Source organism: Lytechinus pictus, chromosome 5 (assembly GCF_037042905.1).
Source record: "Lytechinus pictus isolate F3 Inbred chromosome 5, Lp3.0, whole genome shotgun sequence".
Taxonomy (NCBI): domain Eukaryota; kingdom Metazoa; phylum Echinodermata; class Echinoidea; order Temnopleuroida; family Toxopneustidae; genus Lytechinus; species Lytechinus pictus.
Genome location: NC_087249.1, coordinates 35,258,424 through 35,277,978, shown reverse-complemented (window position 1 = coordinate 35,277,978; position 19,555 = coordinate 35,258,424). Strand labels below are relative to the sequence as shown.

General features: G+C 38.6%; 1 protein-coding gene across 1 annotated transcript; it reads right to left on the bottom strand.

The window, feature by feature from the left end:
• Positions 1 to 10,152: 10,152 nt before the first annotated feature.
• On the bottom strand, positions 10,153 to 15,927 carry LOC135154169 (uncharacterized). Its single transcript, XM_064099476.1, has one exon. The coding sequence runs from the start codon at positions 15,925 to 15,927 to the stop codon at positions 10,153 to 10,155; it is 5,775 nt and encodes a 1,924-aa protein (XP_063955546.1).
• Positions 15,928 to 19,555: the final 3,628 nt, after the last annotated feature.

Below are 19,555 nucleotides of genomic sequence, written 5' to 3'. Positions count from 1 at the left end.
TTTTTATGAGATTTGTGGCATTTGTCATGCCATTGTCTTTTGCGGGTGTTGATGGTAGCTATTCCTACTGTAAGAAACAAAGGGTCCTTCTTCATTTAAAGATAAATACTAGTTGTAACGATCTCAAAATGAGTTCGAACAGAATTCTATGAAATTATCACGCAGGTGTTTGTATGTATTTATAAACATAAAATATGTGCCAAATAGCTATGGAAGATAATGTGTAATTGCTGAGAAATGAGCAAAATAAGCATGGAATTACATCCAATGTCAAGCACTTTTCGAAGAACTATTGATTAATGTGTTTAGTGATCATCAAAATTCTAGGTTTTGAGCTAAGATTTATGATTTTACAAAGATAAGTTTACATCAATGTACCAGATCTAGATGTATGATAATAAGGTGACAATTGACCTTGATTTGAAAGACTTTCTCATGAAATAATTGTTTTTTGCAACTACTGTCTTTTACCTTTAAGTTGCAAAACAAGAATCAAAGCTTTAGAGTAGGTATATTGAGGCTCAATAATAGGATCATGATTGTGATCTCTGTGGCATTCTATACAGTTAGATCATGATTTAGATCTTTGTTGCATTCAATACAATAGGATCATGATTGCGATCTCTGTTGAATTCAATACAAAGGATCATGATTGCGATCTCTGTTGCATTCAATAAAATAGGATCATGTTTGCGAACTCTGTTGCATTCAATACAATAGGATCATGATTTAGATCTCAGTTGCATTCAATACAGTACTTAGGATCATGATTGTGATCTCTGTTGCATTCAATAAAATAGGATCATGATTGCAATCTATGTTGCATTCAATAAAATAGGATCATGATTGCGATCTCTGTTGCATTTAATACAATAGGATTATGATTGCGATCTGTTTCTGTTGCATTCAGTACAATAGGATCATGATTAAGATCTCAGTTGCATTCAATACAGTAAAGGATCATGACTGAGATCTCTGTTTCATTCAATACAATAGGATCATGATTGCAAACTATGCTGCATTAAATACAATACAATGGGATCATGATTTCAATCTCTGTTGCGTTCAATACAATATGATGATTGGGATCTCTGTTGCATTCAATACAGTAGGATCATGATTGAGATATACGTTGCATTCAATACAATAGGATCATGATTGCAAAGTATTGCATTAAATAAAATAGGATCATGATTACAATCTCTGTTGCGTTCAATACAATATGATTGGGATATGTTGCATTCAATACAGTAGGATCATGATTGAGATATCTGTTGCATTCAATACAATAGGATCATGCATGATTGCGATCTCTGTTGCATTCAATACAGTAAAGGATCATGATTGAGATCTCTGTTGCATTCAATACAATAGGATCATTATTTAGATCTCAGTTGCATTCAATACAGTACTTAGGATCATGATTGTGATCTCTGTTGCATTCAATAAAATAGGATCATGATTGCAATCTCTGTTGCATTCAATGCAATAGGATCATGTTTGCGATCTCTGTTGCATTCAGAACATTAGGATCATGATTGCGATCTTTTGCATTCAATAATACAATAGGATCATGATTGCGATTTCTGTTGCATTCAATGAAATAGGATCATGATTGCGATCTCTGTTGCATTCAATACAATAGGATCATGATTGCGATCTGTTGCATTCATTACAATAGGATCATGTTTGCGATCTCTGTTGCATTCAGAACAATAGGATCATGATTGCGATCTTTTGCATTCAATACAATAGGATCATGATTGCAATCTCTGTTGCATTCAATGAAATAGGATCATGATTGCGATCTCTGTTGCATTTAATACAATAGGATCATGATTGCGATCTGTTGCATTCAATACAATAGGATCATGATTGCGATCTCTGTTGCATTCAATAAAATACATGTAGGTTTATGCATGGACCTATGAAGAGATGGACGATTAACGCGAGCATTTCTTTGATCCAATGATAGTCACCGTCACCTGGTTATACGCATCTTAATGTAGTCCGGTCTGTTAGCGTAAAAAACACCCTACTTGTGGACACGGTGGACAAAAGCATGATTTTTTCTCCAGACCTTTGTTTATGTATAAGAATTAAAAATGGGGTATGCTCCAAAACATCTGGCTGCAGGAACAGTGAAAAAATGGGTGAAAATGTCAGAATTTATGAGTTTAGATTGGTCTGATATATAGACTAGCGCTAGTGCAAAACTCAATAGCAGTGCATTATTTTGCATTGGTTTAGTTCTTGATTTCAGACCCTTTTTGAACAGATGTTCTGTTTGTCCTCACATCTCAATGCACTAAATATCTGAATGCAGATAAAGCCGAAGGGTGGCGGTGGAGGGAGTTGAATGTTGGTGTGTATGTACATATTTTGGTCTTGGGGTAAAGATGTGCAAGACACATTTTTTGCATGTGTTGGAAATTGTGTTGCCATGGTAACAGTGTATTATGGCAAAAATAAGGTAAAAATCTTGCAGTTATAACTGCTTCCTCTGTTTTCATCCGATTCTCATGAAATTTGGCACACACATTGGTCTTGAGATGAAGATGTCGAAGACACATTTTTGTGTGTCTTTCAGAAATTTTGTTGCCATGGTAACAACGTATCATATGAATTCCAAATTGGGAAAAAACTTACAATTCAAACTGCTTCATCAGTTTTCTATCAATTCACGTGAAATTCGGCACACACATTGGTATTGAAGAAAAGATGTACAAGGCACTTTTTGTGTGTGTTTCAGAAATTGTGTTGCCATGGTAACAACATATTATATGGCAAAATCTGGGTAAAAACCTTGCAATTTGAACTACTTCATCAGTTTCAAACCAAAATATGGCTCACACATTGGCCTTGAGGTAAAGATGTGCAAGAACCTTTTTTTGCATTTGTCAGAGAGTGCATTGCCTTGGTAACCACATATAGCCAGAAATGCCGGGGAAACTCATTGTGGATCAATCTACTTCTCAGTTTTCATAAAAATTGACACAAATATTCATTTTGGGTAAAGATTCATATTCAGTGTTAAAGGGGAATCCAGCCTTGGTCATGAAATGTTGTGTGGAAAAGGAGAAAATAAGAATGGTGAAAGTTTGAAAGAAATCGGACAAGCAAAATAAAGTTATGGCTGCTTTAAAATCAAGATCCCTAAGGCTACTAGTATGTAGATTTCAAATTGGCAACTGGGTAAGTAAATTATGACAAGGGGCGAGGTCGCAATGACAACTTTCCCATTGGCCTTATTGTACTTAATCATCAGGATTTTTGGTTTTCTCCTAAATCCCTATTCCATTGGGGCCGTAAAATAAACCCGGTAGTATAATGTTTTAAGTAAAACTTTTGAAAAAGACATTTTAGTCAATTAATTATTCCAGTACATGGAAGAGTGGTCCTTGCCTTACATCACTATGATATCACATAAGCGGCCAATTTGAAGTCTTCATGGGTATAGTGATTACCAATGTTTACAACTTTTATATATTCACAACTTTCTTATGGTTTGTCCGATATTGTTCAAACTTTGACCAATAAACTTGTCTGATTTTTTCTTTTCCTCTAAAAACAAGTGTTTATTTGGGTTGGATTCCCCTTTAACGTCATAATAGCGCAGGGTATCAATCACCTTCAATAATATTTATAGGTTCTTTTTTTTTGGGGGGGGGGCGGAGGAGGTCCTTAAAAACTGACATCATAAAAATATAGAAGGTTAAAGGCAATGACCATTAGGAACTTAAACACTCTTAAAGAAAGCACCCCTTCCATTTTTTTTTGTTTTTTTTGGGGGGGGTAAAAGAGTAAAAGGAAATTATTAACTAGGAACTTAACCCCCCCCCCCCCAAAAAAAAAGGGGGAAGAAAAATCCTTTACACTCCAGCGTATTAATTTAAAGCCTAAAACATTCTGCTTTGATAAAAGATTATTTCTGGTGCCCAATCAATCAATGTTTTATTTATCTTCTTCTACTCAGTGTATGTTCATTTCAGTTCCTACTCTGACTTTCTTACATCACTTTTTTGCACTTTTGAGCTTTACCATACCTTCTTGTTTTGTTTCCTCCCCCCCCCCCCCCCCTTTGTCTCCCTCTTTAAGTACATTTTTCTTTGCTATTTTAATTCATTATTATCTAGCAACAATTATTCCATTTTGAATGCTTACACCTACACCAAAATATAATACCATGACATTTATTTTTTTCTTCATAATCTTTTAAACTCCATTTTGGCTACACTCTGTACGTCCTGAATAATACTATTAGCAATATCTAATGTCTACTTTATTGAAGAAATGACTGTCATGATATTATATTTTGGTAAAGGTGCATCAAATTCTTATTAACAAGGTTGCAGCATTCAGAATGGAATAACTGTTGCTTGACAAAAATGGATTTAGTTGTTTTCCGAAAATCCTCTGTGAAAATTTTAGTTTTATCACTGAGTTTCCCCATTCCTGCAGTTACCACCATCTGAAAGGGATATGACTAGAATATAATTATATTTATGTAGAGAAATAAAAGTCATCATTTGCTCAATGAACAGTGAATAAGTTTGTCTTTACTCCAATGGAAAATTATTTGCATTTTTTATGACAGTCAGAGTTAGCATCCAACAATTTTGCTACTGAAACATAATATTCATTTTTTGACAATGGGAGATGTAGGATGTATAAAGCAGGGACTGTCACAGAAATATACTGAAAAAAATTAAATGAAAGAAAATAGAAGGCTAACATTTATTGTACACATATGTATATTTTTGATATGGTATGTAATTGAGTCATGGATTTGCAAGTGAATTTCTAAAACAAGTGCAGGGATTTTTATATATATATATAATTCTATAATTAGTTGCATGATTAAGGGTACACTTTATAATATGTCAGAAAAAATATACTTGGAGAAAGAGAGAGAGTAAAAAAGGAGAGAGGAAAGAGAAGATGGTATGGTGAAGCTCAAAATCAAGAGTGATGTGATAAAGTTAAAAAGAAAGAGTAGGAACGGAGTATGAATAAAAGACTTAGGAGAATATAAATAAACAATGATTAATTGGGTACCGTAAACAATTTTTTATCAAAGCAGAAGGCATTAAACTTCAAATGAAGGGTCTGAACTCTGAAGTGCAAAGGACTTACCTTTTAGGGGGGCATTTTTCTGCTCAAAACATATATCAGCCCCCTATTTTTTCGGGGGGAGGGGTTAAGTTCCTAGTCATAATCCTTTAACTTTTACTTTTATGAGGTCATTTTCTAAAGACCCCCCCCCCCCCCCCCAAAAAAAAGGGAGTGATGTCTCGCTTTAAAAATGCAAAGACCCCTGAGGGGCAAAGGCGTAGACTGGTTTGAGCATGGGGAGGTAGAACTAACAGTGGTATGGGGAGGGGTGCACATCTTGGGGAGGTGGAACTAAGGTTTGGAAAATCAGCTGTTGAAAGTAGAAGGGGTACACATTTCGTTTTGCTTGCAAGTGTTGGAACTCCTCTGCCACAGCGGAAGGTTTCACATTCACCCAGTGTACCCCAGCCTATGCCCTTGAGGGATGCTTATTTTAAGAGTGTTTATCATGTTTATGTTCCTAATGGCCACCGCCTTTATGGCCCCTCCCCCAAAACCTAGAAATATTAATGAAAGTGATGAATACCCCCACACTCTGGCGTGAACATTTTAATGCAGTTTAGAATTTAATATGAATCTTTACCCCAAGATGAATATTTCTTCCAACTTTTATGAGCACTGACTAAAAACAGGGGAAGTAGTTTGATCCACAATGAGTTTTCCTGCATTTCTGGCTATCATATGTGGTTACCATGGCAATATACTCTCTGACAAATCCAACTTTTATGATAAACAGTCGATGTTAGCAATCAATTGGTTAAAATATGATCTCTAGAACAGTTTGATGATCTTGATGAGAACTGAGAATTCCGTTCTCACAAAGAGTTCATTGATGGTGTGCAAATATTTCCACAGAAGTGAATGCTATATTTCACATGAAAGTGAACAATGCTCTGACATGAAGACTGGCGTGAAACTCTTGAGTTCGAAGTTTTCCTTGAAGAAACTGCCAGTTTTTATATAAAAATTTCCACTATTCTGGAATCGTCTAGTAGACGGGTCAATATACGACCAAAAATACCCTAACCCGGAACAAATTGCAACAAATTATTTTTCAACGGCTTTTTGCACTATTTGACCTCAGGAATTACATACTAAAAATCTACCAAAATCCGCATCCGGGAAAGTGGTTATTTTCAAGATGGCGTCCAAGATGGCTGCCATTCACTGAAAATGGATACAAGTGGCTCATTATCCAGCTTAGAATCCTATTTCGATTCATATTCCATGGTCTATAGGGGGTAAAAATGGTTGATACAGGCTAGAGTGAATTTAAGCCCTCCAGTGTACCTGGCAAATCCAAGATGTCGCCCAAAATGGCTGCCGTAGGCTGAAAATCCACAATTCATCTAAGTGGCTTTAATTTGGTCTTTATTCAGTGGTTTTAAGGGTGAAGTGGTACATTGGAATAAGTTACAAGGACAGCCAGTGGTCTGGTGTGTCCAAAAATCCAAGATGCTGTCCAAAAATCCAAGATGGCTTCCAAAAATGGAGTTCTAAATGGCTGTTAATTAAAATGGACATAGTTAATTTCATATCCACCTGGGACATAATGATTGTGGTGTCAAGACCATGTTTTCAATGGTCAAATAAGACATTGGGACAAATGACAAGGACAGTCAGTGGTCCAGTCTGTTCAGAAATCCAAGATGCCTTCCAAAAATGGAGTCTAAAATTGTTGCTAGTTTTAAAAAATCGACATAGTTTGCTCAATATCCAGGAATATGATTTTTGTGTCTATACCTCGGTTAAATGGGTCAAATAATACATTGGGGCAAGTTACAAGGAAAGTCAGTGGTCTGGTATGTGCAAAAATCCTTGATGGATTCCAAAAAGTGATTCTGGAATGGCTGCGGACATAGCTCCTATCATTTTGGCCTGGGCGATGTGATCTTGATGTCTAAACCACTGGTTTCAAGGGTCAAATAATATATCAGGATAAATTACAAGGACAGTCAGTGGTCTGGTATGTCAAAAATCGAAGATGGCTTCAAAAAATTGATTCTAAAATGGCTGTTGATACTTAAAGCGGACATAGTTTATTTCACATCAGCCTGGGAGATGTGATTTTGGTGTTTAAACCACTGGTTTCAAGGGTCAAAATCAGTGGCGTAGACAGGTTCGTACACCTGGGGGGGATGACTGGGCTGCCAACGCTAGTGAGGGCGCGAAGCGCCCGAGCGAGGGAGCGAGCGAGGGAGCGAAGCGACCGAGCGGGGGGAGGGTGTGGAAGGGGGGTGTCCCCCCTCCCACGGTAGGGAGCTTTTGCAATTTTGAACTTGAAATCGTGCAATCTGATGCATACTTAATGAGGTAAAATAACACACACAAGCGCGCACGCACACACACACATACTCACCCCCACACACACACACACGGGTGCGCGCACCACACACATACTACGCCTTGAATGGACAGACATACATCGACAAGATCTACACACCGTGGCATACGAATACAGAATGGACTGACACATAGTATTGCATATTGAACCACACTACGTATTTATTTATCTCTGTGAATTTTGCTGTTACACCTCTTCAGAAAAAAAAAACAATGTCAACTGTGAACACGCAGGTATAGTCTTTGTTGTCTTGATATGGGTATGTGGTTATGAATGAAAACAGCCTCTGTGGCCATTTGTGAATAGAACACATAAACAACAAACAAATAACAATATGTCTGTTCATTATAAAGCATAATGAATACGTACATACTATGCTTTTTTTTTACCTCAAAGAAACAGGCATAGTATCCATAGATGGATATTGGCTGGCGGCTCATTAACATACAGATACAAAAAAACATAAACAGTATCACTATGATCCATGGAGTAACAATACTGCTCTGTAAGTTTGTGAAGAAATCGGAACCATAACGGCATTGCATCGTTTCAAATTAGGGCATTATTTACTTCTATTTGATCTCAGTCTTATAATAGTAATAATAATAATAATAATAATAATAATAATACAAATAAAAAATAATACTAATACAAATAATAATGCTAATACTAATAGGTTCCTTTTATCTCGCATTTCAAGACAGGGTAAATTCACACTGCGTGTAGCTGCGTTATCGCTACACTGATGGAAACTTGTAAACGCACACAAATAATCCTGACAGCAGAAACATTTCATACTTTACATGATGCCTTTAATTCCACTGGTGGTGATGGTGGTTTAACTGTATAACAAAGAAAATGATGTTCATCTCATCAATGGCTAAATCGTTTCTAAATACTCATTGCAGTGTAGATATAAGGAATATATTCATATGATATACGTCAAAATAACAATACATGTAATTCTTCATCATATTCGCTTCAGGAGTTAACATAAATACAGAGTCTTACAGTTTTACTGTAACTACATTTATTCACAGATTTATGTAAGAAAATTACAATAAAATAATGAAGTATCTTACTCACCAACTGTTTTCCCTTCTAGCATAACAACTATAACACTGTGAACTACATGAAGCTCCAAGATGAAATGATATCACGCCCTGCCTGGCAATGGGTTTGTTCATGTTCCCTTCGGTCAAATAATGTCCTCGCAGGGGTCAGTAAAGGTTAGGGGTGGAATGTGAATTTGTGAATGGGAATATACTGGACATACTGGGAGATATGGAGTTTAAGGGAAACATGAGTTATATGTAGTAGCATTGATGTGCTCATTTAACGCCGCTACATCACCGGCCCCAATCATCAGACTACAGGATGATAATTCCTCTTATTTTCTATAGCGGCCTAGAACTAATTATAGAATATTACATTAACATACAAATATCAGAACATGATGCAATGTGAAATATTTATATAAAGCTACGTTACATTCAGTAACTAAAACGAAAGTACAATTAAAACTAAGGAACAGCTTACGTCTAACGTATTGCTTTAAAGGGGATACATCGAGAGAGAATGAATATGAGAATGATACACAGACCAGGAAATTCAATCACGGTGTAATATAGATATACAAGGTGACAATATCGTAACATTAACACATCACATTTACATCATTTGCTTTAAAGTTTCTTCCATTATAATTATATTCGACTTAATGTTATAAAGATTACTCATATCATTAGGTGAATTGGAACGAATGGAATCCAGTAGAATGTCACTGGAATCTGCCAACATTTTGTTCGAACTACGTATTTACATACAACAACCTGAGAAACACAATCAAATAAACAAAAACAGCATTTTATCAAAACACAAGTACGCTTTTAGCAAATATCTTGTGGCATAAGCGATAGAAAATAGGTATTTTATAAGCATGCAGGGGAGATAGAAAGATAAAAAGAGAGAGTGTAAGTGAGAAAGAGAGAGGGAGAAAGAATGGCGAAGGAGGATACAGAGAGTGATCTGAAGAAAATAGACGAAAGCAAAATGTCAATTAAAATGCAATACACATGAAACTTGAATACTTAATATAAGAACACAAATACAGGTATACATCTACGGTTAACACAGAAACCATTTAGACGATATTTTGACAAGTTTCATGTAAATTTGTGCAAATTTCGCGTTTTATCTTCCTATATCGAAAGAAATCAAGTTAACACTATAACCTTGTTCTATGTATCTTGTATGCCAAGGGTGCTTTTTATTCAAAGGGCCCCATAGGTAATGGTAATTTGGCCACGTTAAATTCAACTTTAACATTTATCGAAAATGCACTGCGCACAACGAATTTAAGTTTATAATAAGCCAAATATGAGGGATATGTTTGTACATGTGGAGTGTCAGCAAGAATCGACTGAAGCAAGCTATAGTGCAGGTGTCAATCACGACAGAGCAGGGAAATATTTAAGGTGATACATGCTACACATAGCATGCGCTGCATTTCTAGTTACATAAATGCACATGTTAATTTGAGACATTGTTATATAGCCCCATATGTCATAACTTTATGTCATAACAAAGCACAGACAGAAATCTATAAGAATCGAACTATGAGTATGTCATTATGTGCTTCAAACACATCTCAAGGGTGCGATCGAAAGGACCACTTCTACAATGTTGCCATCCTACTTTGATGCTTCGAGAAGGCATAGCTTTGATATCGGCCTTTTGTAGTATTTCGACCCAACTTTAACCTCAACTTGTCTTACAAGGCCACGCTTGTCTGGGTGTGCTGCGACTACCCGGCCAATAGGCCACCGCCCTCTAGGCATATCTTCATTCACAACAAGGACTAAGTCATCAGTCTCAAAGTTCCTTCGAGGCTTTACCCACTTCTGTCGCTCCTGCAATAATGGTAAGTATTCCCTGACCCATCTTGACCAGAAGCGATCCGCTAGGTATTGAACCTGTCTCCATTTTCTTCTAAGCAGACAATCTTCCCTTTTGAAGATCCCTGGAGGAAAGCTCGGACTCTTCCTGAGCAAAAGAAGGTGATTTGGTGTCAAGGGTTCATCATCTCTGGCATCCATGCTCAGGCTTACCAGTGGTCGGGCATTCAGTATTGCCTCTACTTCACTGAGAAGAGTCATCAATGCTTCATCGGTCAATGTCTGTTGCTTTAGGAGACTTGTCAAGATTCTCCTTACTGACCTGATAACCCTCTCCCACACGCCACCCATATGGCTCGCACCTGGGGGGTTGAAGTGCCATTTGATGCCCCTGATAGTCAAATATTTGTTGGCCTTGACGCGGTCCATACTAGCAAGAGCTTCGTTGAGCTCCTTATTGCCACCCTTAAAGTTTGTCCCGTTATCGCTTAGCATGACTTTGGGTTGACCTCTACGGTTAATGAAACGACGTAGGGTGTTAATGAATGAGTCGGTGTCCAAGCTGGATGCCATTTCCAAATGTACTGCTCGAGTCACGAGGCAGGTGAACACACATCCATACCTTTTCTGCATACTACGACCATGTTTGGTAAGAAATGGCCCGAAAAAGTCGACACCAGTGTTGGTGAAAGGGGGCTCGCCTGGCGTTACTCTCACTTCGGGCAGATCAGCCATAAACTGCTGACCTCTTGAAGCATTGCGACGCTTACACTTAAAGCAGTTACCAATGATACGCCGAACAGTAGCACCACCCTTAATTATCCAATAACGCTCTCTCAGGGATGTCCATGTCATGCCCATTCCACTGTGCCCAACCTTCTGATGATGGTCTACGACTATCAGTTCAGTGACATGATGATGACTCGGTAAGATTAATGGATGTTTCAAACTATCCTCAACAGGCGCTCTATCCAGTCGCCCTCCCACTCGTAGGAGTCCATCTACTATGATGGGATCCAACTTATTGAGAGAAACTATCCCCTCTCCGGCCCCAGTCAGGAATGCTGAGGGGAATGATTGTCTCTGTAAACGACAAATTACTTCCCTCTCTGCACTTTCCAGCTCGTCAACCGTCAAGTCTCCTCTAGGGATGATATCGCCAGTCACCTTTGACTTTATATACTTCTTGAATCTCAAAATCCAAGCTACTGCTCGCTTCAAGCGAGTCCAGGTAGAGAATCTTTTCACGAGCTCATCCAAACTACTGCTGGCCATCGTCACATATACCTGCGATTTCTTTACCTCTGGATCAACCTTGAGTTCTTCTTCAATGTTCCCCTGTGACACAACTGGGTTCACTGGCCACGTGTCTCTTCCGTTCAATAGGAATTCTGGCCCTTTGATCCAACGACCCAACTGCCTGACTGGGACTCCTCTCGATCCATCATCCGCAGGGTTAGACTTGGTATCAACATGTCTCCACTGCGAGGGGTCTGACACGTCTTGAATCTTTGAGATTCTATTAGCCACAAAGGTGTGGAACCTCCTGCTCTCATTCCTCAAATACTGGAGGACTGAGGTGGAGTCCGTCCAGAAAGTAGTTGATGTGACAGGCAGCCTGAGTTCTCTTTTCACTGTCTCACTTATCAAACATGCTAGTACTGCTGCCGAGAGTTCTAGCCTTGGGATTGTCATAACCTTCAAAGGACAAAGCCTGGTCTTGCCGAAGACAAAGCTGCAGTGAATATTGCCGGCTGTGTCTATTGTCCGCAGGTAAGTCACCGCTGCGTACCCTCGTTGTGAGGCATCACAGAAGACATGGAGTTCATAAATCCTGATATCCTTTTCAGTCTTTGGTTTCAAACATCTGTTGATGGAGATGTCAGAAAGCTGTGGTAACTCTTCCAACCATTGTCTCCATCTTGATTCCTCAGCCCTACCAACTGGCTCATCCCATCCAAGACCTTGAGCACAAGTGTCTTGCAGCAGGATCTTTGCTGTGAGAACGAATGGTGAGACGAATCCTAACGGATCATACAGAGAACTTGTCACCGACAATATCCCTCTCCGAGTTAAGGGCTTCTCCTTGACTGCTACCTTAAACTCAAACATATCTGTCTTGACGTTCCATAAAATTCCCAGAGTCCGCTCAGTTGGAAGGTCGTCAAGCCCAAGGTCGAGTACTGACTTGGCTCTTTCAGACTCTGGGATAGTCTTCAATACACCAGGATCATTACTAATCCACTTTGTCAGCCTAAATCCTCCACTCTGAAGGAGGCAGCGCAATTTATGGGCAAGCGTTACCGCTTCTTCTTGGGTCTCAACAGCCTTCAGACAATCGTCGACGTAAAAGTTTTCGGTGACTGTTCTGAAAGCTTCATCATCTTGGTTTAATTGGCTGTCCTCGGCTGTTTTGCGTAGGGCATACCCTGCACAGCTTGGCGATGATGTTGCACCAAATAGGTGCACTAACATCTGGTATTCTTTTGGGTCTCTCTGCAGGTCCCCATTTGGCCACCATAGAAATCTGAGTGCATCACAGTCCTGCGGTGTAACCTTGACCTGATGGAACATCCCTTCTATGTCAGCTACAAGGGCAATTTTCCCTTGACGGAACCTGGTCAACACGCCAACAAGGCTATTGGTGAAGTCCGGGCCCTGTAGTAGTTGGCTGTTGAGCGAGATGCCATGATATTTCGCGGCGCAGTCGAATACTACGCGCACCTTATTCGGTTTATGTGGATGTAAGACCGGGTGGTGAGGCAAGTACCATTTCTTGTTTGATTGCACCTCTCCTTTGCAGGCCTGTTTCGCGGCTTCTGCAGCAGGAACTTCCCTGGCATGACCCTTATCTAAATAGCCTTGCATTGTGTCTTTGTACATTTGGAGCAGCAGGTCATCCTTCATTAGTTTCTTCTTCAGATAACGCAATCTCATCTCTGCTAGATGACGGTTGTCGGGAAGATTTGGCTGCTCATGCTTCCATGGCAGGTCGAGTTGATAGTGGCCATTGACTTTCTTGATGGAATTTTCCATCATTTGTCTAGCCTTCTTGTCATCGGTAGACTCCCCAACATCAGTTTCTAGTAACGATCCTGCAGACTCCATCTTCCAGAAACGTTCCACCTGTTCATGCAGATGGTTGTCTTCTTCAGAAACAATACTTGTCCTGAATGCCGACATTCTGCGGTCTTTGACTCTATCAGTAGGACCCATTAACGTCCAACCTAAGAGACCCCGTATGGCGTAGGGTTCCTTCCTTTTGCCTCGCCGTTCTTCAACAATCCAGAATGCTTCGGGTGCGTCTCCTCCAATCAAGAGCTTTACTTGGCCCTGCTCTACTTGCGGTAGTGCAATCCCTCGGAGATGTGCCCATTTTGAAATATCATCTTGGCTTGGAATGCTCTCCTTTGAGATTGGAAGTTTGTCTACAGTCCAGACACCATTTAACTCTATTTCATCGGACTCTTCTACTCCCATCACACTAAAGCTCACTTCGCTACCTTTCATTGTACAGTTATCGTGGCTGATGGTTGTTAACGCAAACTGGGTTTCCTTTTCTCTAAGTCCCAGCTCTTTTGCCAAACTTCTATCACATAAAGAGACATCACTTCCATTGTCGAGAATGGCCCATGTCTCAACTTGCCTATTATTTGCCTTCACCTTCACAGGAAGGACTCTGAGACAAACTCTTCTTGACCCAACCATGGAAAGGTTTGTTCCAGACGGGTCCTCTGTAGTTGCCGCTAAGTCATTGACATCAGTGGCAGGGATGTCAGATTGTGGCTCCTCTTTGGTGTAATGCAAGAGGCTGTGATGTTTCCAAGTACATCCTTCTGTTGTGCAGGCTGGCGGCGATCTGCAAACTCTCGCCACATGATTAGGTTTGAAGCAATTATCACACAACTTCTTCTCACGGACCAATCTCAGCCTTTCGCGCCGAGGTTTATCTTTGAATTTGGGACATGCGACTAGCTGGTGTTGACCTTCACAGCATGGACATCTTCGCATTTGTTCCCCTTGTGAACTCTGGCCCTCAGTAGCCAAAGATGTAACCATGCGTCCTGATGGGTTCCTGGTGGTGCCTTTCTGATTTGGTTTTGAGGAATCATTACCTGGTTTCCCTATGCTCCTACCGTACATGTTACTTGATATCTGGGCGGCTCTTTCTATCATATCAATCATATGGGTGAAATTGGGTGTTTCTTGTGCCGCGAGGAGGCAGTCTGCCTTCTCCGCCCATTTGTATTGCAGATATGTTGGCAGAATATGATGGATCTTTATGAGTGTATCACTGGCATTGAGGTCTGCCGTATTCCCCATTTGCTCTAGTGTGATTTGACACCTGCGCATTTCGCGAGCTAGATCTGACAATGCATTACTGTCATTTGGCCTTACTTGAGGTCTATTTACAACCTTTCTTACTAACGATTCAGTGATGATATGTGGTTGCCCAAACTGCTTCTGTAGAATTTGACGCGCCTGCTTATACCCATCCTTTGGATTCATTAACCCACAAAATTCTATAGCTTCCTTGGCTTTCCCTACACAGAACTGGGTTAAGTACATTAACTTGGTTCTCTCATCCTTTACCCTACATGCAACATTGACATCAAATACGTGAATGAAATTCCAGTACTTCGTTGGTTCACCATCAAAAAATACTAATTCTGGTTTGGGCATATTTATTGCTAACATCATTGAATCACACAGCTGCTGTGCTGCATTGTGATTGCTATTCATTGGGTCAGCCTGGAGATAATCTACGTCATTGGTAGTAATTTCATTACCCTTCTCTTCATTATGGCGTAGTTTTCTTTCTTTAGAAACATATATAGAACTGGAGCTTAGCCCAGGAATATTATCTTCCAGGTCGCCTTGAATGCCTATATTCTTAGCCTCTAGATCAGGCAATGTGAATCCCATTCCCTTAATACTAGATATATTTGGCTTCCTACCTACATCTGTACCCATCCAGTCTGTCTCTCGTTGTACTTCTTCAGCTTCTTGAGTCCAGTACTCTGCTTCAATGGCAGCGTTGTCCCTTTCATTTTTAATGTCCAACTCGGCAAGACGATCATCCAATTTCTTTCTCTGTTCTTCTAAGGCTTTCTTTTCGGCGAGCTGCTTCAATTTCTGCTCTGCTACTATCTGCCGTGCCCTAGCCTCCTTTGCTCTCATGCTAACGTTAGAACTCACACTGCTGTGGTTTGAGCGAGATGATCTCCTTGATCCAAGTGAGCGACAATCGTCTTCTGGAACCACTGGGTTAGTTGAAAGGTTCGCCGCATTGATCCATGTCATCACCCTTTCATCAAACTCCTCTTTGTTTTGCTTTGCGGAGTTGAACTGCTGCATAGCGTCCTCAGTACTACTGGGCTCATCGCTTATTGATGCAATGTACTCTTTAAACTTGGCTTCATAAAGTTGGAAAACATTGTGAAGTTGATCAGTCTTCGCTTTCACCACTTCAATGTTTTTGTTATCAATAAGAAGGTTCTCTAATTCCTTGTATCTCCTGGCGAGATTCCCCTGGTATCCTATACACGATTGCTTAAGATCTGCAGACATTTTGTCCCATTCGGTACTTTTCCGTCGATAGTATCGCAATTAGGTTCCTTGATACAGTTGTTAAACTTAATGTAGCTGCGTTATCGCTACACTGATGGAAACTTGTAAACGCACACAAATAATCCTGACAGCAGAAACATTTCATACTTTACATGATGCCTTTAATTCCACTGGTGGTGATGGTGGTTTAACTGTATAACAAAGAAAATGATGTTCATCTCATCAATGGCTAAATCGTTTCTAAATACTCATTGCAGTGTAGATATAAGGAATATATTCATATGATATACGTCAAAATAACAATACATGTAATTCTTCATCATATTCGCTTCAGGAGTTAACATAAATACAGAGTCTTACAGTTTTACTGTAACTACATTTATTCACAGATTTATGTAAGAAAATTACAATAAAATAATGAAGTATCTTACTCACCAACTGTTTTCCCTTCTAGCATAACAACTATAACACTGTGAACTACATGAAGCTCCAAGATGAAATGATATCACGCCCTGCCTGGCAATGGGTTTGTTCATGTTCCCTTCGGTCAAATAATGTCCTCGCAGGGGTCAGTAAAGGTTAGGGGTGGAATGTGAATTTGTGAATGGGAATATACTGGACATACTGGGAGATATGGAGTTTAAGGGAAACATGAGTTATATGTAGTAGCATTGATGTGCTCATTTAACGCCGCTACACTGCGCTTTACATGAAACAAACTTCTTTAAACATTTCAAACTTATGTCTTCATGCATCAATCAACATACTTTAAATGAATACAAAACAAAGTGCATCTTAAATAAAACAAAAATAAATAAATAGTTAACAATACAGAAAAGATGTAGCTGCTGCAAGCTTAACAACAAACTAATGTATACCAGTCAGTCCTGATATCAGTATTAGTGTAACAATAGTCATATAGTGGGAGCATGAAGTTGAACAATTCATGATTATACATAATTATATATGTTTGTTTGAATAATACTTGTTATAAAGATAATAGTATGGTACTCTCTGTCACGAATTATTATGTATACTGTTGTATCACATTCATTTTCTATTCTGTTTTAGATTGCGCTGATGCATTTTGCACACAATGTATAATGCCTATAACACGAGTGGGCCAGACCACACATGTATTTCAATAAAAACCGACTTGAGAAAATAACATGTATATAAATATATAAATAAATAAATGCATATAATGTATATATATATGTATAAATATCATATACCTGTAATATAATCTGATATAAACTAATAAATAAATAAATAAATATAATACATATCATATATGAGAGGTATTGCTAGGTCTCGGTTCGTGCCTGAAAAGTAGTCTCGATGAAAAGAAAAAAGTTGTTGCTTCATTCCCATACCAAAAACAGCTTGATTAACAGTTGCCAATCAGATAATAGAGACATGCGGTAAGTTGGTAAACTTACTTAAGGAGCATTCATGGCTCAACAAACAAACATATCGGTCTCTTAGTCAGTTTTACTTTTGTAGTCTTGCAAATTTGTGTCTTAGAAACCAAATATATTGCGCCTCTTTTCGTTCCTGCCCAGTAAATACTTGTAAGATTTTCTTTTTTTTTACCGTCTGAATTGGCTTTCACCGTGTGAATGCGGCTAATAACAATAAACACAATTACAATAATGATGAGGATTATTATTATCATCATCATAATTATTATTATTATTAATATTATAATTGTTATCATTATTATTATTACTATTATTATCATCATTATGACTTATTAAGTAACCAAATATCATTCCCCAAAACCTGGGGGGATGTTTGTACATGCCATCCCCCCCACCTTGTGAGGTGGGGGGGGGGGGGGATGCATCCCCCTCATCCCCCCGTTGTCTACGCCCCTGGTCAAAATAATACATTAGAACAAATTTTAAGGACAGTCAGTGGTCTAGCATGTCAAATATTCTAAGATGGCTTCCAAAAAAGGAGTAAAACAATGTCTGATGTTACTTATAAAAGGACATAGTTTGTTCGATATCTGTCTGGGGAATATGAGTTTGCTATCTAAACCATGGCTCAAAGGGTTAAGTAATACACTAGGGTAAGATACAAGATCAGTCAGTTGTCTGTATGTTAAAAAATCCAAGGTGACTTTAAAAAAAGGGGGTGTAAATTGACTGTTGTTACTTAAAAGTATACATAGCTCATTAGAAATACACCTTGGAGGTATGATTTCGGTGTATATACTAGAGTTTAAAGGGTCGAGTAATATATTGGGTTAAGTTGAAAGGACAGTCAGATGTCAGGTATGTCCAAAAATCGAAGATGGCTTTAAAAAATTTGGCTTTTAAATGACTATTGTTACTTGGGGATATTGTTTTGGTGTCTACACTAGGGTTTCAAGGGTAAAAAAATACTTTGGGACTGGTTACTATGATATGCAGTTATCCATTTTGCCTTAAAATCCAAGTTGGTTTCAAAAAATGGGTTCCAAAGTGACTGCTAGTACTTAAAAATTGACATAGTTCATACAATATCCACCTGTGAGAAATAATCTTGGTGCCTACACTTAAATACACGGGGATAAGTTATCATATTGTTTCATGAGTTGGTGACAGCACTCATTTTGATGAAATTTTAGAATCCACCATGGATTTTTTTTTTGACAAAATGTAATACTTACCATCCTTGTTACTTGTCCGAATGTATTATTTTACACTTCGTACCACAATTTGACACCAACATTATTTCTTACAGATATTGTAGAACTCTGACCATTATTGAGTGATATGAGTCGTTTCAGATGCCTTTTTTGAAAACCCTCTTAGATTTTTAGGCAAACTGGACAACTGCATATCATGTCACCAGTCCAAACGTATTATTTTACCCATGAAACCGTAGTGTGGAAACCGAAATTACATCTCCTTGGTGGATTTTAAATGAACTATGTCCATTTTAAAAGTCATTTTAGACTCCGATTTTTGGAAGCCATCTTGGATTTTCTACATACTGGATCACTGACTGTCCTTGTTACTAATTTTCTGACTTTTAAAACCATGGTATAGAATCAAAATCATATGACCTTGACGGATATTACATGATATGTCCATTTGTAAATACCAGGGGCTATATAATTTATACTATTTTTAAGCCACCGTGGACTTTTGGATATACTTGAACACCCATCGTCCTTGTAACTTATCCCAATGTATTATTTGACCCATTTAACCATGGTATAGGCACAAACATCATATTCCCGGATATTGAACAAACTATGTTGGGTTTTTTTTAAGTAGCAACAGCATTTTTTTTACACAAGTTTTGGAAGCCATCTTGGATTTTTTAACATACCGGACCACTGACTATCCTTGTATCTTGTCCCAATGTATTATTTGACCATTGAAACCATGGTCCAGACTACAAAATCATATCTCCCAGGTGGATATAATTATGAGCTTTGTCCATTTTAAGTATTTACAGCCATTTTAAACTAATTTTTTGGAAGCCATCTTGGATTTTTGGACACACCAGACCACTGGCTGTCCTTGTAATTTGTCCACATGTACTATTTCACCATCAAAACCAGTGAATAGAAACCAAATTAAAGCCAATTAAGTAGGTAAGAGATGAATTTTTTTATTTTGTAGCCTAC